The 23,221-nt window shown below is 32.5% G+C and overlaps 1 protein-coding gene across 3 annotated transcripts in view; it reads left to right on the plus strand.

Moving 5' to 3' along the window:
- Nucleotides 1-23,221, plus strand: part of LOC143194353 (uncharacterized) — a 112,243-nt gene that overhangs the window by 69,185 nt on the left and 19,837 nt on the right. For all 3 annotated transcript variants that reach the window (XM_076401058.1, XM_076401059.1, XM_076401057.1), the window contains exons 3-5: nt 10,392-10,550; nt 12,226-12,297; nt 20,084-20,178. In XM_076401058.1, coding sequence (XP_076257173.1) covers nt 10,392-10,550; nt 12,226-12,297; nt 20,084-20,178 — 326 coding nt within the window. The remainder of the gene's footprint in view (nt 1-10,391; nt 10,551-12,225; nt 12,298-20,083; nt 20,179-23,221) is intronic.

Consider the following 23,221-nt stretch of genomic DNA (forward strand, 5'->3'; position numbering starts at 1 on the left):
CTGAACTTGAAAACCACAAAACTCGAGACAGGGGTATTGTCAGAAAAGAACAAAAGCTGTAGAAATTAATTACCGGACGAGAAGTAAATATACAAGAAAATAACTCATTAAAGATTACAGAAAATGAAACAACTCAGGTGATGGGGAGACTTACAACATGGAGAAGAAGGATATGTAAAGAGAATCTAGAGGAAGCAAGGACGGAAAGAAGAAAAACCAGAAGGTAACTTAAGAGTATCTGAAATATAATCATTAGGGAGATAATGCGAAGCCATGATACTAAGCTGTGGCAGAAAAATGGACGGATTTTGTACATAAAGCAAGAGCGAACAGACACTAAATATACCACACCTACAACAGACACTAAATATACCACACCTACACAATTGGTGGTATAAAAGTTGTTTTTAACTTAATTTAAGCAAACCAAAATTAAATTAAACGAGTCAGTACAATTATAATATATTATTCAATACAAAATTTTGGAACGGCTTTTAGCATTAAATGTTTGAAATAACGGAATAAAAATGTTCGTTAACTTTTTCTTGAGAATATTAATATAATCTTTATTTATACAGTTATGAAAGTTTGTATAAATATGAATATATGTACGTTTTTCCTTCCATATTGGAAATATTAAAAAGTATATTAAACCATATACACCCATTATATTATTCATAAATTTTATTTATGTTTACTCGTAAAGGAAGCTATAGTAAGGGATGAAGTTTAACTGTTATAGTCTGAAAATAGGGCCATTAACGTAAAACAAGATTTAAGGATATTCTTTACTGCCATAGAAAGTGAATATAAAAAATAAGTGAATACAAAAGATTGCTTGAAATTTCCCTGGCGTTACAAAGAAAATGCGTTTTTTTTTTCAATCAAATCATTTTTGATCATTCAAAACGATTTTGTGGATTTTTTTTATGTTCTCTGATGTTACGACCTCATTTGGACGTCCACTGCGTTCTGCATCACTGGCGTCTCTATGATAATGTTTGAAGTCAGCAAACCAACGTTTTATTGTTGTTTCTGATAGAGAGGTTACTTCTTTATACTACTTTTCAAACCTTTGCTTTGCTTGCACGGTATTTTTTTCCATAAAGAAATAGAGTAAAATTAAAACACAAAACTGTGTGTGGATCTCTTGTTTTGAAAATAATAAAAATAGTATCACTGTTAGCACAATAACTCACAAACTTATGAATAGAATATTATGGAATTTTAACAGCTTTCTTTTGAAGATTAGTACTAACTGAAAAAGCGGTGAATGCAATAAAACTAGGACCATCTATGTGTCAGGCCTGTGACTTTTCATGTGTCATATTAAATTAGCCAAAAACAAAAAACTTAATTTTATATATAGAGCTTTGTGAAACATATTATGTATATATTTATGTACCATAACTGTATTAACTTATGATGTCAGTACATAAGCTAGTACTATCTGTTTTACGTTACGTCTTTCAGGTCATCTTGTTACAACAAATGATCATATTTTCTTACTTAATTATGTCGCTGTATTTTGTTATTGTCATATTTATTTTAATATTTATTCTTAACGACACTCAGTCCACTAAGTGGATATAATTGTAGCTATAAATTACTATTTTAATGAATCTATTATTTTAATATAACTAGCTCTATATATTGCCCTTTATATATGCTCTACGGTCAAGACATTTAATTAGTCTCCTATTGGACATTCAGATATTCAAAAGTCGTGCATTTCTACCACAAATTTTGTGAAATTAGATGGGGTCAATGTCAGTTTTAATATGGAATTAAATTTTAATCTTCGTAATGGGTTTAGTACGAGCTATGCAGACCCACACTGCAGTAAATGAAACTTATACAGCCATCTTTACATTTACTGCTAATGGCTAAAGAATAATTAAAATCAAATAAATTATACGGAGAACAACAGCCATGAGAAACTATCATCCTATAACTAAGATATTAATGTTTAAATTTTTTATTATAAATCATTATAAACGTTACTATTTTATTTTTAAGGTTTGTCTGCTTGTTATGATTAACTTAAACGTAATGCTGTGTTAATCAGTTATATAAAAGTCTTCTACGTTAATATAAACATCAATCCTTTGCGCTAAATGATAGACAAACAACACACTTGACGCTGAAATAGGAGCAAGGAAATTCGGAGGAGAAGTGTGAAAATATGGCTAATACCAAACATTTTTCAAAAGTCAATATTTTTTAATTATAACCTATTTTGAAAAATAACGGATGTTTTTCAGAAAATACGACTCCAAAACTAATTTCGATAAATATTAACAACATTCAAGATGGCTCCACAATGAACGACATGAAAACGATAAAATATATAACAATGGTTCCATATTATCCAATTATTTTCTAAACAAATAAGAATAAAGGTATCTATTATCTAATTTTAATAAATAGTTTCGATATCACGAATTGCCGTCACGTCATATAGTTCCTCATCTTATTTGAATAGCTAGCCTCGTTATGGGTAATAGCAATACCTTGACATGTGGTGTATTGCATCAATAATTCCTCGTTATTTGTACTAAATTATAGTTACATCTCGCGCAGTGAATAGATCAGTGATATTAAAACCTCAGGGTATCAAATACTCATTGGAACATCATGTAAAGTCATGTATGCTAATACAGATTATTTGCAGAATCATTAGTTGTATTACCAAAAACTAGTAAATCTGAGAATACAATTGCAAACATTTACTAATGAAAATAACAAAAATATATTTGTTAGTCAATTTCAATTCATCAATTCATTGATCTCTTATGGTAAGGATTAAAAGGTGATTATATAAACAAAAATAATATGCTAGATATCCAGTCAAAGAAGCTTTAATTAAAAAAAAAAAACTATAAACAAGCTGAAGAATGAAGCTAGTGTGAAAAGCAAATCTCTCAATTTTTAGTTGATAGTAGATAGATAGAAATAAATAAACGGTGATAAATACGTACAATACCATTTTTTCCTCAAAAAGGGCCATACAAAATATTCGTTCAAAGGATTCGTAGGAACATCATGTAAAACCATGTGCGATAATATCTATCAATCAAAAAATATTTAACCGTATTATCAACAATTACAAGATTCAATAAAACAATTACAAATATGTATTAATAAACTAACAAATAATAGTAGAAATAATAGAAAAAGTAAATACATATCAAGTTCTATTTATATTAATTACCTATCAATTTGCCTTTTGTAAATTTATCTTAAACACTGACATCAAAACATACAGCCAAAGCAATAAAACAGCTTTTTACGGAACAAAAATGTCTATAATGGCATAGTCACAGTAAAGCCGAGATCACCTGTAGGATCTGTGGGATCTATGGCAATTCAAATACTATGTTAGAAAAAATAGAGTTAATAAATTAACAGATAAGTTTCTTGTCTTATTTGTTACATTGGTATAGGCTTTGCTAATCTTTTTGCAACAATGAGCCGTTCAATTTAATGAAGTGATGACGGTAGACATCTGCAGTAACAGTAATAACTTTGCTGATCCTACCATATGCTCAGCAACACTTCATGAGCATGGATATTCTATTTTAGTGTTGATATGAAAGACTCTTCTGGACTAATCAATGATTTTGCATTAGGTGTTGTAGATTTAGATTTCATCATCAGTTACAACACGCCACAGAAAACTATTCTTTTTTGGTTGAAAAGCAATGAATAGACTCCATTCGTATGGTAGCCATCATTATTTGAATATTTCCCATTACATGTAATCGTTTGAAAACAATCCATCAACTTCAATATCATCGACGCTTTAACTATGCTCTCTGGCTTCTGCAGCAGCTCCCTCAGGAGCTTATTAGAAATGAAATAATTTTAATGCAGTTTAGGAACAAATGCAGACACGCAAATTACTTTGATTGGAACCGGTGTATCGAAGAAAAGATGTACGAATTTCTCACATTCTTGTGTGGCAAATGCGACCTTTTGGATAGGGAACACAGCAAGCAGCTTTAAGAAAAAACATGGATCAAGAACACAGAGAGTGATTATTGGCCAAAGAAGGATTTAACAAGTCTTACGGCACCAACAGCAGCACTCAGCAGTTTGACGATATATTTCTGACTCATCATCCTAGCCATGCCATCCTTATTGAAATAAATCGTTTTAAAAGTCTAGAGATAATATGTAGGTAAATATGCGTATGAGGTAACACCTCCTATGACGTAAAAATTACTAACCACATTAGAGGAAAAAAACTGTATAAAATAACAGGTCAATTGAAAAGTCCCCGTCCTTGCACATAGATGGCGCTACTAGAATTAAATACATATGTTTTTTAATTAGCTCTAACCCTCAAAAGATGCGTGTATAAATTTGATAGCTGTTGGATCATTAGTTTGTGAATTATAACATTTTGAGTGAAGCAACTTTTGTTATTGTGAAAAAATGGATAAAAAGGAATTTCGCGTTTTGATAAAATACTGCTTTTTGAAGGGGAAAAATACAGTTGAAGCAAAAACTTGGTTTGATATCGAGTTTCCGAACACTACCTCAGGAAAATCAACCATTGTTATCACCCATTGGTATGCTAAGTTTACTTCACTTTTGACCAAAAACAACGACGAGTTGATGATTGGGAGCAAGATGATCAAGCGTAACGAACCCAAGTTTTTGCATCGATATGTGACAATGGATGAAACGTAGCTCCATCATTTCACTCCGAAATCCAGTCACAGTCATCCTGGAACACAGAGAGTGATCATTGTCCAAAGTCAGTCAGTCAAGTATGGACTGCACACGATGAACCCCCTCCAAAGCTTGGGAAAACGCAACAGTCGGCTGGCAAGTTTATGGCGTATGTATTTTGAGATATGGAATAATTTTCATTAACTACCTTGAAAAATTAAGGACCATCAACAGCAACTATTACATAGCGTTATTGACCGTTTGAAGTACGAAATTGCCGAAAAATGGCCGCATTTGAAGAAAACGAAAGTGCTGCTTCACCAAGACAGTGCACCGTGTCACAAGTCAGTGAAAACGATAGCAAAAATCCATGAATTGAGCTTCGAATTCTTCTGGATTTTCCTCATCCACTGGATTTTCCAAGTCTGGCCTCCAGCGACTATTTCCTGTTCTCAGATCTCAAAAGAATGCTCACTGGGAAGAAATTTTCGTCGAATGAAGAGGTGATCACCGAAACTGAGACCTATTTTGAAGCAAAGGACAAATCGTCCTACAAAAATGGTATCGAAAAGTTGGAGGGTCGCTACAATCAGTGTATCACCCTTGAAGGGAGTTATGTTGAATGAATAAAAAAACTAATTTTGCCAAAAAAAAATGTTTTACTATGGTAGACCGGGGATTTCAATTGACCTGTTATACTTTAGCGATAGCGATATCAACAGTTGGACGTTGATCTTGAACACGCGTCTTCGGCGATTGTCGCCAGCCAGAGATTCCGAATGTCAGTCCTGAACCGTATAATTCTCGGAATGAAAACATTTTTTTGTTGCTATATATACACATATGTTGTGACGGGACCTTCGAGCTTAAGGTTATCGATAAGTTCTGTTCCAAATATTCGAGAAAGAATCGGAACAGTATGGAATCACCATATGAAATTAGGCATGACTGATAACATTGTTTTATATATATGTTAATATATATATAGAAAAGAACTATTCAGATATTTTATTCATTTTTGATAAATATTTTATTTGATTTCAATAAATGCATATTCCTCGCTCTTCAATAACAATGTTTTCCATTGATAGGTTGCATCTGCGACAGCTAGTTAACAACTATTTCCCAAAAATAATAGTTATTTTAAGAACATAACAGAAAAAAAACAATTTCTAAATTCAAAATAAAAAAGTTCACGAATTAATGAAGATCGACCAAGAAGAGGAAGTATATAAAACTAAAACTTTATAAATCAGAATATCTTGTATGCATTAGTTAGATAGTTTCGTTAAAGATTTATAGATAGCATTTAATAGTGATTTAGAACAAGACGCGTGTAAACAGATGCAAAAGTAACGAGGTGTGGAACAATTTTAGTTTGTTAACCTCAAATGATATATAATGTTGGATTTTTGGCGGTATAAAATTAGTATTAAACGTTAGATCTGGTCTCTTTAATTCAATCGAAGCGTTAAGGGGTACTCTACAATGGATTCAGGCGTATGTCATGCATTATTTTTTAAATTCGCCTTTACATAATAAATAACCCAACAATGTATTGTTCCTTTAAAAATGTATGTATTATGTTATTTTTGGTTTAAATAGATACGATCATCGTTAACGATCAGACACATATTTGAATGAATTGTTATGTTAACAAGTATAGTTGCTATATACAAGGAATAGACAAAATAATATGAACAGTATGTCATTTTTTGGACATAGAATACAAATATGACCATAAATATAGAAGTAATATAATGGCTAACGACGAACAGTATCTTGAAAAATAATAACCTATAGTCCGTTCAATTCAACAGTGCACTGACGGCATCTGAATTGATGACGTCAAAACGTCGCAATGTTGCCGCATCAACTCCGAGTTTTAGTTCAGTTTAAATAATTAAACAAAAATACTGACATAAAATATAATTTATTTTAACATATAGTACATTATAGTACATCTACTGCACATATTATCGAAGGACTTAAAACTACAATTTATTATACAGGTATAATAGTTTGTAGGTTAGGGATGTATATTTACTAGTTACTAGTTACGAGTTTTAGACACCCTTTTATATATTGTAGTATTCCCTGAAGGCCTAATCCACCTAACTAACAATTGTATATCCAAGTAATATATTTTACTTTCATTGGAGAACATATTTACCTTTTACGCTTAGTTGTTGTGTCATTCAGTACAGTGTTTCCCTATAAAGCCATTGTGATATCACTGTATTTCTCCTTAGTTTGTTCTGTTACTACCTGTATACATCTCTATTGATAAAAACTAGGTTTAATCTCTGCGTTCTCCCTAATGCATTGCCATATCTGCAAGACAGTTACTGTTATTTCTCTCCTCACAGATTTTAACCAATTGCTCATGTATATTCTGAACATATATATTCATTACATATAACTAAGCTGCTAATTTCTAATCTATCTGTTCTAATTTCTAATGTAACCATTTCTATTTCTAGCATGAAAAATAATATATCTGCAATGAATTATTAATAAATTTTCTAAGTAATAAAATCTAATCAATTTTTATTCCAACATTTACCTTTTTCCATAAACTTTTGTTGTCTCAACACTATTTTTATTATCATCTTACCATGAATAACCATTAGGTATATTGGACCCATTCTGAAAAATCCATGTCTCATCTAAATTCACAAATTAAAATATTTTAAAAGCAATATCTAGAAGTTATCTTTACACCGTTGAAATTTTACATTACTCAACAGCTGTATATCTCATCATATCGGTTTCCTGTGAAATAATTTTATTAAATTATGTTTATATTGAAAAAACTACTCACTTTTTATTCATTTCATAGATTTGATGTCTGATAGAACTAACATCAAGTTGATGTCTATTCGTCACCCGCTTCGTATGAGGACGGTTTCTTTTCGGTGAATCCAAGATGATATTCCAAGGTCTATGCTAATATTCACTGCAGTTGCAACACGCTAATAAATATTTTCATTAAAAACCGCAGTAAATTAATATTTAACAGTAAAAATTATTACCTCTCTAACGAATTTTTACTGGCAAAGATAGCTAGATTATATCGTTCCTGTTCGAAGTAACTGATTAGAGACTCTGTGGTGTTCTGTCTGGCTTCGACATTTTCAATCACAATAATGATAAGCAGCAATTTGATATTTATCAAAACAATCTAAACGTTAAAACAACGTTTGCCGGTTAATAACATGTACTTATTACAATTAATATTTTGAAGAATTTTGCAGACATTTGACAACTGTTCGATTTTTGTTCGATTTGACAACTGATTCGGTTACGTGTTCGAACATATCAGACGGCATTGTGTCTCCTTTTAACTAGAATAAAATGAGAAGGAAAATATAGTCCGATTCTAAAACGAATTTACAAATTGCGGCAGGCAATATACTAAATATCTAGATGACGGGAGTTCACTGTTATTTTGAATAGACTATACGTATTTTTCCGCGAGTTTTCAATTTACAAAAAATTATAAATGAAACACCTACATTCTTAAAATATTTTATCAGGTAAACGGAACAATCAATCACGTAATTAATCTGTGTTCTCTATAATTTTCACGAAAATGTATCCGGCCTTTCGAAGTTTCAAGCAACCATATCGACACCAAATTTACCATAACAACGGCGACGGGTAATCCTAACGATTAATTAAAATTAATGAATGCCAGAAGATAAATAGATCGGATCATCAACACAGTAAAAATCAAGCGTATCGCGGATAATTCGACGCGGCTGTTATGGTTGACACTTTTTTGGCGTAAAATTCATGTCATTCGCATAAAAATTCGAGTTCATTACGTTCAAGTGCCGGCCAGGTTTATTGATGCTTCGGTAACGTTGTATTATTTACGTTGGCCTTTGATGAAAACGTTTTTGTTGATGAAAAAAGTCATCGTATATAACTTGGCATAAGTATATTATCAGTTCTCGGTTTCTCATGCTGGACAGATCCGACGATGTCTAACAAATCATGTTGAAACGTAATATTATTGACGTTTCTGTCAGCGGTGCGGAAGAAATAAAATAAATTATAGATAGCGAAACCTTTTTCAGGACTCGAACAAGATGAAAATTCATTTCATTTCCTCGTCGCACTTTGGCAAGTTAAAATTGGTGCAGTAAAATTAGAAAACCCCCTTTCTCACTAATTAATTTTCTAGTGAAGTGCGGCCAGGCGTTAGAAGAATTGAAGTATTTAAAATATAGTTATTTATTATTAAGTTTATTTTGATTTATCGTTTTACTATTTTACTAACAAGGTTTCCATTAAATCAAAACTAATAGTAATCGCCGAGTGCTCGAAATTCGACCACGACTTAGTATTAACAGGTCAATTGAAAAGTCTGACACATAGATGGCGCTACTAGAATTAAATCTGTAGCTACGACCCTTTAGGCCACCACGCATTCACCTACAGCAAGTTCAAAGGCTGGCAACGCCGGTGGATTGATACCATGCGGTTCCCGGCTATAAAAAACCACCACGACGACGTCCCGCTCTCTTTTCTTTTCTCTACCTTCTTGTAACAGTACCTCTTCCACAGCGCTACCGTACTTCCTTTACCTTAACCTAATATCCTGTCCATTCTCCAGTCGACCACATGTATCAATTTAAATCGAAATAAACAATAATTTCTTCAACCAGTGCTTTTAATCCTTTTTTTCCACAAAATAGTAGTGAGTGTTCGGACAAACAATCGCATCGACAGTCACACATTTCGACCGACCGGACGAACATTCCTACAAATTCATATGTTTTTAGTTAGCTCTAACCCTCAAAAGAGGCATATATAAATTTGACAGCTGTCGGATCATTAGTTTGTGAATTATAGCATTTTGAGTGAAGCAACTTTTGTTATTGTCAAAAAAATGGATGAAAAGGAATTTCGCGTGTTGATAAAATATTGCTTTTTGAAGGGAAAAATACAGTTATTACAGAATACAGTTAGATGTCGGTTCCCAGCGATTATTTTCTGTTCTCAGATCTCAAAAGAATGCTCGCTGGGAAGAAATTTTCGTCGAATGAAGAGATGATCGCCGAAACGGAGGCCTATTTTGAGGCAAAGAACAAATGGTACTACAAAAATGGTATCGAAAAGTTGGAGGGTCGCTATAATCAGTATATGACCCTTGAAGGGAATTATGTTGAATAAAAAAAACTAATTTTGCCAAAAAAGTGTGTTTCACTATGGTAGGCCGGGGACTTTTCATTTGACCTGTTATAATCTTCCGTGTACCAGGTGACCAAAAAACCTGCCCTATATTAGGTGGGGTAAGGCATGCTCCAGACTGTAAAATGTCATAAAATTTACATGTACAAATTTGTTGGTGAATATTATGCATCGAATATGATTTCTACATTGTAACCATCACATTTAAATAAAAATCAGATGAAATTAAACTTTTTTTATCAGGTTTAATGACAAAATTTAAAAACATAAAACTTTCATATTCTCAAGAATAACATTTTTTACCTAATGTGCTAAATTACTTTAAAATTTAACTTTTATTTCTTTAAAAAAATGAGAAACGCATAGGGATAATGAATATAATGGCAAACATAATAATCAGTTAAATTAATTCCCAATTCTAATATTTATATATTTAAAAGGCAAAAACAGTTAATATAGCTGATACATAGGGAAGAATATGTAAGATTATAGATCTATGTTTGTTTCAGATGAATATACGCGAATCACAACCCCCAGACAAGACGTTCTATTTAAGAAGGGTTACCTGAACAAACCGAAAAGCTACCAGAGCCAAACATCGACGGGGAACTCGACGATATCGACTGGATACTCCACGGAAAACGGTACGCCTGATCATCAATCCACAGGTGAGCATACTCGTCTTTTTTCATAACTGTTTGGAGTACGGAGTCGCCATATGTTCGCTTTCACTTGCCAAATATTTTAAAAGGCGTGATGTGTGTTTTGGATTTCGTTTTTTTTTTTTAATACGAACCTACAAATTTCGAAATATATTTACATAAGTTAACCACGAAGTGGCAATGAGTGGTATAACGTAATATTGTATTCTATCCAAAGAGGTAATATATAAAGATGCTTTCTAATATAGCCAGAAAAATATTTATGTCCATTTTTTCTACTTAAATATATGGGGTAATCCAATATTTAATTTGCCGACTTACCGGTACTACAGTAGACAAGATAACGGACAGGTTCTCTGATTGTCTAATAAGACTTCCCGAAGCTAAAGTTTCGAATTCTCAGCAGAGCATGGATTGTTATGTAACTTTATTATGTTTTTTGTAATTGTGATTGATAACAAATATACGACAAATATCCTAATCACCTTGGTAACCAGGCTGTGTAAGACCGGATGACTTCAAAAACTTTCTTCACAATCCAATATATCTTTACAAATTCAATAATTCACACAATCACATATTCTTCAGCTTCAATTATCTTTTGAATATTCTTTCGAATGTTCATGCAGAACAATTCCAAATATCCATTTCAATATCAAAAATTATTTTAAATTGTACCTATTTGACTGATTGTCTAGCCAATAATTTAATGGCATTATTGAATAATTAACTCTACTCTAATATTCATCAAGTGTTTATAACTCGTTGGAAAAAAACACTTTAATATTCCTATCATATTACCGCAAAATAGTCAAATGGTATCAAACCGTATAGATGTTATAGCTATTGTGGCTCATTGTCTCATACCTCTTGAAACTAAAGTTAGTCTAAGTGTAAATATCACCTCACCAACCTCACAAACTAATAATCTCTATAAAATGTTGACTACAATTTGATAAGGTTCCCTGAAATTCAACGAAAGCAAATTATTCGAACTAATATATCTGTAAATTTATTTTAGAATGTCTTTAAAAATATATTTTTTTACCTATGATACAATACTAAAAATCTAACTACCATCATTGTTGAAATAATTAGACATTTTTAAGGTAAAAAAAAATTTAAGAGTGTAATTTTTTTGGTATATTTAAAGTGTCCTTTTTACCAATCAAAGAAATTTGGTCCTACTGCTTAACGTGTACTTCAAACCACGGGTTTCGGCATTAAGCCTACGAACTGGGGAGTGACCAACTTGGAGATCATTCCAGAAAACATCCAGTCTTACCCAGCCTGGTTACTGGCGTGACTGGGATGCTTTCTCTTGTCGAATTTTGTACTCTTAATCCTAATAGACAATTACAACTATAAACTATCACAAACATAAATGTATAACAATATGCTTCAGCAGGTTTCGAACCCTAGACTATTACAATATTAAGAAGAGCGTCCTGTGGCCTTGACCACTGCACCAACCAAGTCGGCTGTACAATATTTAGATGGAAATGTAGTGGATACAAATTCGAAAACATATTCAAAATGAATGGGAATGATATCTTCTACTATTTTTAAAACGTTCATTTTCATTTCCATCTCTATACAATCCCATAGATATTTCTAAACAATACTTATTATACAATATACAAGCAAAAATATGTAAAAATATTCTCCTGTTTTTTTTCAGATTTGGATTACGAATCTCAGTTTGTTTTCCCCAACGGCTTCGTCGACACAAACGGAATATATTACGTAAACAGTAAGTATGACCAAGTTTTACTATGCAGCCTTGCTATGTCAAACAGCGATAGCTTGCTATTACTAAATGTAAACAAAACAACAAAATCGATGTTTTTATATATATTTTTTTATTTTTAACAATTCACAATTTGGAAAACAATGGTTAACTTCTGATAATACATTCATTATGTACATTGGTAGGTACAAGGTAGTTTACCCTTTAATATGCATCAGATATTTTTAACAGGTTTTGGGATCATTATAATTTCCGCCATCTTCCAAATGTCTGAGACATGTTTTAATCTAAATGCTGTATTGATCAAGTTGGTGAGTTCTATAATTCTCTTTCTTGGTAGTTTTTGCAGTAATTCTCCTGTTATTAAATCATAGCCTAGTGATTTTCTGGGGTTAATGTCAGTTTTAATAACTTTGGTTAACTCTTTCGGCGTGACTAATTCAATCATCGAATTTTCAGCTTCTATGTCCGGCAAATTATGTTCAATATTAGTTTCGTTTGGTTTGAAAATTTTGTCTAGATATTCAGCAAATGCTTCTGCTTTTGGTGATTATCACGTGCCCAATTCCCACATAAGTCTCTTATAGGTGGACTGTGTAGACAGGAGCGCTTTAGATATTTTGTGGCTTTCTAGAGTGAGTTCTTTATCACCTGTTAAGTTTCTCAGATAGTCATTTATGGTTTTGTTTTTAATTTCCAGTATTTCTCTTTTCAGTCTTTGGGTTATATTGTTTAAACTGTTTTTATTTTCAGATGTTCTGTTTTGTTGCCATTTCTTTCGTAATTTACGTTTTTCACCTACCATTTCCTTCACTTCTTTTGGATAATTAATTCCTTTAGTTGTACTCTTAATTTCTGGAGTATTATTCCAAGCAGCTTGTTGAATATCTACTACGAATTTTTCTGCTTCAAAATGTAATTGTTCAGTTGTCTTGAGGGGTACATTTAGTTGAATTCGTTTGTTCAATTCTTCAGCAAATCCTTCCCAGTCTGTTCTCTTGTTTGTTAATGTTGGGTTTCTTTCTTTTCTTATTATATTTTCGCTCAACGTCAGAATCACTGGCGTATGATCTGAATTTTCTTCGACTTTTATATAGTTGGATGTTATGTTTCTTACTATGAAGAAATCTAACAGGTCTGGGGTTTTCTCTTGATCAGTCGGCCAATAAGTTGGTTTTCTAGTTGACATGTAACTACATCTTAGTTCAGCAGCTACTTTACGCAGTTCATTACCTTTAGTTGTTGTCATTCTGGATCCCCATATTGTATTTTTTGCATTGAAATCACCTCCAATTATAAGTTTTTCTCCCAGGTTGCTTAGGACATTCAAATATTTTTCCTTTTTTTGATTGTATCTTGGAGGACAATAAATTGCGGCTATTGTAACCTTGTATCTGCTTAATTTAATAGTTACTGCTGTTACCTGATTTTCTGCTGTACTGAGCCCGGGATCTTGATGATGGGAAATGTTCTTTTTTATTATTATTGCACTTCCTCCTCTTGTGGTGTTAGCTGGATGTATGGTATGATAAAATGTATATCCTCTAAATTTTATAAAGGATTGTTTCATTAAATTGGTTTCTGTTATTAGGCAAATATCTATTTTCTGCATATCTAGAAATACTTGTAGGATAGCGTGATGTTGCTAAATGAGCAATTTGAATGAAAACTTCTTGCCAAAAAGACCAGGAATAACTTGCGCAACAGTACTCGACCACGTTACAAGATGTTTGGAAGAACGCTGAATATAGTCAAACAAATTTAAACATTTCTGGGCCCAACTAATAAATAACTTCCAAAAAGATGTTCTGTTGAACAATACCGATAATATAATTTAATGATCTTCATTTCAATTAGTTTTACTATTAATACAGGTGTTACATTTAATCATCTTTCATTTAATATAGATAATGTTTAAAGGAATATAGAGAAAAATATTTGTTATAAGAGTTCTTTTAATTTTCATTTCTAATCTGCTGTTTTTGAAAATGCCATGATTGTAAATATTGCTTAATACTTATCTAGACAGTATTATCGTTACTATACAATTGTACTGCATATCGCTGCTCTTATGTTTTATTTTATTAATATGATGCTATATCACTGCTTTATTGTTTATACCATAAATAAAGCTGTTATTTAAAATTTTACTTTAGATAACGATGACCGCAACCCAATACATTACTAATACTGGAATTACATCAATTGATATCCTACTCTTCTATAAGTAACTATCTTTGAAATTGTTAAACGTTCTAGTTAAAAACACTTATTTTTGGGGTTCATATCAAAAGTTAATAAATAAACCTCACATGTTCAAAAATCCAAACAATTTCACACTGGATACAAGGTAGTGTCGATGGCCAGGGTGATCTAGACTGAGAAGTAAAAGATACAGCGCTGTTTGCAATATTAACAGCTCAGAATCAAAAAAAGTAATCTGCTGAATGACAGACAATTTTATTATTGATTGTAAAAATATAATTAAAAGTTTATTTTAAATCCGAAACACCATACTTGTAATACTGAACCTTAACAATATCATAGTATTTTATCAAAGATGGCGTAGATAAAATAACATTTTGTTGTTGATAATGTGTTATTTTGTTATCGACTACACTTTCTACAACTAATCTTACGCGTTCCGCATCTAATACGTTCAACCGCGCTTCAGACCAAATCCTGCAAATTCGTCTGGGCGCTTTTTTGTGAGCTCTTTAAATCTCTTTTATATAAATTTCATATATAATTTCCGGAAGATTGATAGAAAACCTCTATATGAGTGTTTCTACATGGTAGTACATGCATATTAATGTTCCAGTGCACAAAACAAAGATCGGATCCTATATTATTTATAAATTTAATGTACAATATACGTCTTACAATCTAGATAAATATCAGATTTAGTACAATCATAAATCAACAAGTTCAATAATAAATTTGTTATGATTTTATTATTTCAATTTATATAACTCTTATATAATCTATTAAACATTGAAAAAAAAACATCTTTACATATCTACAGTGAAAATAATGTAATAGGTCTAATAATCGATACTTGAACATGTATGATAAGTACTAATAAGCTTATTATCTATAATCTTTCTTGTACATCAAATAAAATGTAAGTGCACAAACAATAATCAGGTTTACGTTTTGCTAAATAATATAAAAAACATTTATATTTAAAATTTATAGTATCAAACAATAAATATAAACAAAATCTTCAAAACTTTTGATTGTTCATAAGGCAAGAGTATAAAATCCGACAAAGAAAATCATCCATCCAAGTCATGCCAGTACCAGGCTTGGTGGCATGTATTATGGAATGGTCTCTACGTTGGCCACTGGTCAGTCAAGGCTCGGACTTAATGCCTTGTACCGCGGTTCGAAGCCCATTGTTAAGCTACATGTCCAGTCACCCAAAAAAATCCAATAGGTAACGTGACTAAAATACCTGTAACACGTCAGTTGAAAAGTCCCCGACCTGACATATAGATGACGCTACTAGAATTAAATCCATATGTTTTTAGTTACCCCTCACCCTCAAAAGAGGCGTATATAAATTTGACAGCTGTCGGATCATTAGTTTGTGAAGTATAGCATTTTGAGTGAAGCAACTTTTGTTATTGTGAAAAAATGGATAAAAAGGAATTTCGCGTGTTGATAAAATATTGCTTTTTGAAGGGAAAAATACAGTTATTACAGAATACAGTTAGATGCCGAGTTTCCGGACACTGCCACAGGAAAATCAACCATCAAGGATTGGTGTGCTAAATTTAGACGTGGTGAAATAAGCATTGAAGACGGTGAACGCAGTGGATGGCCAAAAGAGGTTACCGACGAAAACATTAAAAAAATCCACAAAATGATTTTGAATGACCGTAAATTGAAATTGAATGAAATAGCAAACACTCTAAAGATATCAACTGAACGTGTACATCATATCATTCACGAATATTTGAGTATGATGAAGTTATGTGCAAAGTGGGTGACGCGCGAGCTCACTTTGGCTAAAAACAACGACGATTTGATGATTCGGAGCAGTGTTTAAAGTAATTGCAGTAATAAAGCCGAGTTTTTGCGTCGATATATAACAATGGATGAAACATGGCTCCAACTTTTCACTCCGAAGTTCAATCGACAGTCATCCGAGTAGACTGCACACGATAAACCCGCTCCAAAGCTTGGGAAAACGCAACAGTCGGCTGGCACGGTTATGGCGTCTGTATTTAGGGATGCGCATGGAATAATTTTCATTGACTACCTTGAAAAATGAAGAACCATCAACAGCGACTATTACATAGCGTTATTGAACCGTTTGAAGAGCGAAATCACCGAAAAACGGCCGCATTTGAAGAAAAATAAAGTACAACTTCTGAAAACGATGGCAAAAATCCATGAATTGGGCTTCGAATTGCTTCCTCATCCACCATATTCTCCAGATCTGGCCCCCAGCGAATATTGCCTGTTCTCAAAAGAACGCTCACCGGGAAGAAATTTTCATCGAATGGAGAGGTGATCGCCGAAACTGAGGCCTATTTTTAATATTTTTCTTAAATGATAATATATGGATACCGACGCAATCCGGTCAAATTGTTGTTTAAGTTATTATGACAGATTGTTTTTCTAGTTAAATTTTATGAAGTAAATTAGCACTCTCAATCTAAGTATCAAAATAAATGTCCATTAATCCGATTTCATTAGATAAATACTATTTTAACTTAGCGACCAAATGAATTTTGACAGTGGTTTTATTACTTCTCGATATCTTTTGACAGAATATATCTTGTCTCGGTAAATTCTGACGGTTACTAAAAAAATGGCATAAAAGTATAAACAACTATAAATTATAGATATTGAGATATCTAAAAAGAAACAAGAAATGTGCTTAACATATCTAATATTTGTCGTTCAGTATAAGCGCCTTCACATTATTAATAGATATAAAAAAACAAGAGAACGAACAAAAAAAATGGCGACAAACATTTTGAAACTCGTATTTACGATCATAAGAATTTGGCCAATTTGGCAAGCTGCGCTTTATTGTCGATCTTTAATTTAGGATCGTGGTTATGTTTTTACACTGTTTAATCATTGGTGCTCCTATCCTTGGCATTTGTCGTCGATTTAATTGTGTTAATGGGATATTGTTGGGGCGCTAAGCCCGTCTCAGCTCACGCAGCAGCCATGGCGGCGATCGAATACGAATTAGGTCATTGCAGGAATTTGCAAAAAGATCTCCTAGCAAGTTGATTTGAAATCGAGGTATTAAGGAATAGCTTTTAACCCTTAGATTCTTGCAATTACAATTACAGAGCATATACATATTTTTTTCTTCTTTACTGAATTTTAAATAAACCCTGTACGAACATTAATATCACTTTTTTGTTTTTCAGAACATTCACCGTGAATATTAATACACTTTTCCATACGTTGGAACCAATTTTCGTAGCAGTTTTTCCACTCTGGCTATGATAACTCCGTTAAAATCACTTCTTCAGGCATCAGAATTCGTTGCCAAATCATTTGGTGTGGAATCATCAATTCCATATTTTCATCAGTCACAAATTCCTTTGTTTAAGCTGATGTGTGAGCACCTACATAATGATTAATGGTGGAAAGACAAATAGACAACCACTTGCTTCGATGTACTTCTTCCAATAACATGTCAATTGAAAAGTTCCCGGTCTGAATCATAGATGGCGCTACTAGAATTAAATCCATATGTTTTTCAGTTAGCCCTAATCCTAAAAATATGCTGTCGGATCATTAGTTTGTGAATTATAGCATTTTGAGTGCAGCAACTTTTGTTATTTTAAAAAAAATGGATATAAAGCAATTTCGCGTGTTGATAAAATATTGCTTTTTGAAGGGAAAAAATTGAGTTGAAGAAAAAACTTAGCCTGATGCCGACTTTCCCGACACTGCCCCAGGAAGATCAACCATCAAGGATTGATATGCTAAGTTTAGACGTGGTGAAATGAGCACCGAAGACGGTGAACTCAGTGAACGCCCAAAAGAGGTTGTTACCGACGAAAACATTGAAAAAATCCAAAAAATGATTTTGAATGACCGTAAATTGAAATTGAATGAAATAGCAGACACTCTAAAAATATTAACTGAACGTGTACATTCACGAATATCTGTACAAAGAGGATGCCACGCGAGCTTACTTTTGACCAAAAACAACGAGTTTATGATTCGGAGCAGTATTTGAAGATGATCAAGCGTAATAAACCCGAGTTTTTGCATCGATATGTGACAATGGATGAAACAAGGGTACATTATTTCACTCCGAAGTCCAATCGACAGTCATCCGAGTGGACTGCACACGATGAACCCGCTCCAAAGCGTGGGAAAACGCAACAGTCGGCTGACAAGGTTATGGCGTCTGTATTTTGGGATGCGCATGGAATAATTTTCATTGACTACCTTGAAAAATGAAGTACCATCAACAACGACTATTACATAGAGTTATTGGACCGTTTGGACCGTTTGAAGATTAAGAAGTGGAAGCGGCCGCATTTTAAGAAAAAGAAAGTGCTGCTTCACCAAAATAATGCACCGTGTCATAAGTCAGTGAAAACGATGGAAAAAATCCATGAATTGGACTTAGATTTGCTTCGTCATCCACCGTATTCTCCAGATCTGGCCCCCAGCGACTATTTTCTGTTCTCAGATCTCAAAAAAATGCTCGCTGGGAAGAAATGTTCGTCGAATGAAAAGGTGATTTCCGAAACTGGGGCCTATTTTGAAGAAAAGGACAAATCGTACTACAAAAATGACATCGAAAAGTTGGAGGGTCGCTATAATCAGTGTATTATCCTTGAAGGAATTATGTTGAACAAAAAAAATTTATTCTGACAAAAAAATGTGTTGTAATATGGTAGGCCGAGGACGTTTCAAATGACCTTTTACCTATACAGTCGACCTCCCTTTCGTTTCGGCCCCATAGAAGGGATTCAGATCGTCATCGATACATAACATACAAATTACCAAATGTTCTGAGGAATGGCGTCTGTTAACATTTAGTGCCGCCATGGCTAGAAATATAAATAGCAACCATTATTACCATAATTAAAGAACTTTTCGAAAAGATAATAAAGAAGTCTCACCTATACAAAATTCCAGACAATTTCATATAGCGTTCAAGAAATTATTTTCTAAATATCTGAAAATTTGTAAAAAACGGCAACGTTACTTCAAAATTAAATGTTTCGACAATTATATATTTTGTTACTTTTTTATTAATTACATGTTACATTAGATATGCTTAGTACAATCCTAATTTACAAACTAATTTATTACTACTGTTCTGTTGTACTTGCATTAATAGACAAATAAGGCGAGTACGGGATTAATACACCTGTATGTATTTCCCAAAATTCTGTAATGTAAAGAAAACACTTGGATGTCTCAATCTTCATCAATTTTATCATCTAAATAAAAATACCATGACTATATTTACCCAATAATATCAATCAAGTTCAACGCAATTTTATTGCAACGCAGCTTGGCGTTATCACTGTAATACCCTCTAATCTCATTAAAAGTGAGTTAAGCCTATCCTCGATCCTCCACCAAGACAAAAGGAAAAGTTTGTCAAAAGTAAGTGGGAAAAATATATGTAGTTAGTGTCCGATAAATTATTGGAAACCTTTCAAAAAAAACTTACAACCCTAGTAAAACATGCCGTTGTCCATTATACAAGTTATTTGTCAAAAATTTAAATACTCACGTAATATTTGATAAATATATTATTCTCATGTGATTATCTTATTTTCAGGTTATGAGCCATATCCACTAATGTTGATCAATCCTCCAACATACTATCACGAATTCTCGAACGTTAAATCCAAGAGATACAGCACAGGTTCATTGGTAAGTACCACTCCCTAATAACACTATTTTGCTAATTGATATTCTGAATCTAATTTATCATTGCATCAATTGAATAAAAATTATATTATATTTTTTACAATTTATTACAAAAATTTCTTACAATTATTGCAAAAATACAAAGAATTTGATTACTTATAGTCAAAAGTTTGAAATCGAAAAGAATCAAAACCCACGTTATATAATGTGCATAGTACATCATATTCTTATCAATGTCTTGTTGAATATAGTCAATAGAATATTAATACAATTATCCAATTATATTTCATAGGACCATTTTAAGTCAAATATCAGGTGAATTCGCCATTTGTTGAATGATGTTTTGTTGTGCTTGTGGTCAGAAATCCGTTCGCAATTATAATGTTGTGAAATGGTGCTTTCATTTTAGATCACCTTGCATTTCAATTATTACTTTCGTTTAAAACGTGTTAACTTTGGTCAAAGACTTTGGTGAAGTACGAACACAACATCTCGACCGACTTTAGATATGTTATTCCACTTATATCATGTTGTTGATGAAGTGAATTGTTTTATGATTGTTTGATAATGATGTTTGCATTGCAGACTTGCTGAAGAAATATCTGTATCTATAAAATCAATAAAAATTTATCTAACAATATTCTCCCCCGAATATAGAAAACGTATCAAAACAATATTTTCGAACAAACCTTTTGACAAACAAAATGTTATGCAAATAATTAGTATTTTATATTTAAAAAGAAAAACATACTTATATAATATATTTAATTGTTTAATCAATCAGGCGTCTGATATCTAATATCCTAGAAAGAAATTTACGAAGAATATCTTAAAAGAGCTCGCCTTGATATTTTCAATGTATTCAAATATGTAACATACTAAGTGTGGTGGAAATCAATGGTCAGTTAACAGTTTAATATTTTATGTGATCTTATTGCTACAATATGACTTGAAACGCCACTACTATTTTAATGCATGATATACGATAAACATGTCGAATTTCAAACCAAATGTAGAACAATTGTGTTATGTACTGCCTGCCTTGTTCAATCTAGAGAAACACTCGAGTAGCACGAGCTCGAGTCATCGTGCATACTTGAAAACTTATTCCGACAATATTCTTATTATAAAAAACACCTGTCAATGTTAGTTTAATATGTTTTAACGTATACATTACTACTACAGATACACTGTTTTTACTTCTTCTTTTTCTTTTTCTAAATATTTTTGTAAAAGCGACATTTTTAACTTTAAAATTACTTACTGAAAAACGTTATAAACTTTAAAAATTAAATACTGAAATCGTCCTGAACCTTACGTTATGATAGTTGTGGCTAAAAAGGTCAAACTTCCAATTCGAAACATGATGGAATCAACAACTTAGTCAGGCTAAAATATAAATAGCGTACCCCGTATATATACAAGATAAACTTTCCGAAAATTGAAAACTAATAATTGAAATAAAATGAAACTCCGGCGCATATTTTTAGGATATACTATCCACAAAATACATAGATCTGGCAACAGTGGCGCCTATGTGTCAGACCGGAAACTTATTGAGTAAAGACACTGGACATCGTCTTTTATTGTCGTTCGAATCGTCTTCCAAGCAAAACAAATTGGTAAACTTTGGATTGGAAATTTGAAAACCTTTATAAAGGTTGGCGTTTATTGGAAACTGTTAAAGATTGGTAACCCAATATCTGCATAATATTTCTGACTAAAGCTTGGTAACCATTATATTGTAACCATTCTATTGTCTTAAACGACAATTTTTGACAAAAACTTGACATTTTTTTAAGATTAATTATATCTTACCTTAAATAAGCTTATTACAATCTTAATTTACAAACTAATTTATTACTACTGTTCTGTTGTACTTGCATTAATACACAAGCAATGTGAGTACAGGATTATTACATTAGTATGTATTTCCTAAATTAAACTAAACTACATGTGCTAAAGTTAAGAATACACTATACAACTTCGTGTCATATGGTTTGCTTCAATCTTCTGATTTCCTACGTATTGTCCAGTTGCTATATTGCTTCCACGTTTCTGTGATTTAGCAACGTTATTTCATGCTTTAAGGCATTAAGGGTTGGTTAACTCTAAAAGTTGTTTACACTTCAGAGAAATAATAGAAACTGTATTTAAAGTTCTAAATAACATCACCATCATCATCATCGACCCTCGAACAGTCTTTTATAATTTTCTCCACTGCTGACGATCAGACCCAGCCATTCTGGCCATCGGATGGTACTAACATTCCATTCTTCAAATTATTCTCCCAATATAACGTCTCCAAAAAAGTATTAAATGAATTCTGGCAAAGTTTCACTTTAAATCAGCGAGAACTTACTCAAGGCGGCATTGACAATCGAACAAAATCCCATTTGTAATCGACTAATCCAAACTGCTGAAATAGTTTCGCTCTAATGGTAACCAATTGAAACTATTTCGGAAAGTAGTACTAAAAAATCACATCATCAGCATCATTTCTATGACGGTAAAGCATTTATCACCGGCAAGCATCGTTAAAATGAGTTAAGTGTTTTGGCACCTGCTTGAAAAAACTGTACTCTAGTCGCGTCTTATCTTTAACACACACTAAACAAAAGTAAATAAAACTCTTATCAGTCTTATCACGAGTATTATTTACGTTCATATCATTATATTTACATGTCAAGAGCGAGGTCCACAGGAATTTCTTTTCGCAATAATTATGTAAAGTTCTCAACCGGTTTCCTTATCAACTTTTTGTCATAGAATTAGAAACAGAAAAGCTAGAAAAAATAGAAATTTCGAGTATTCTACATAGTAGTGGCTTGTAAAAATACACATTTATATTGACACTTGTTTTGAATCAGTGTGAATCTATTTTTGTGGTATTGGTGGAAAGAGTTTGTGGCGACCGCTACGACCCTTTAAGCCACCACGCATTCACCTACACCAAGTTCAAAGGTTGGCAACGTCGGTGGATTGGTACTATGCGGTTCCCGGCTATAAAAGACCACCACGACGACGTCTCGCCCTCTTTTCTTTT

Source organism: Rhynchophorus ferrugineus, unplaced genomic scaffold, assembly GCF_030347505.1.
Source record: "Rhynchophorus ferrugineus isolate W39M unplaced genomic scaffold, kcgeb_rfMv2 rfM3, whole genome shotgun sequence".
NCBI classification, from domain to species: Eukaryota; Metazoa; Arthropoda; class Insecta; order Coleoptera; family Curculionidae; genus Rhynchophorus; species Rhynchophorus ferrugineus.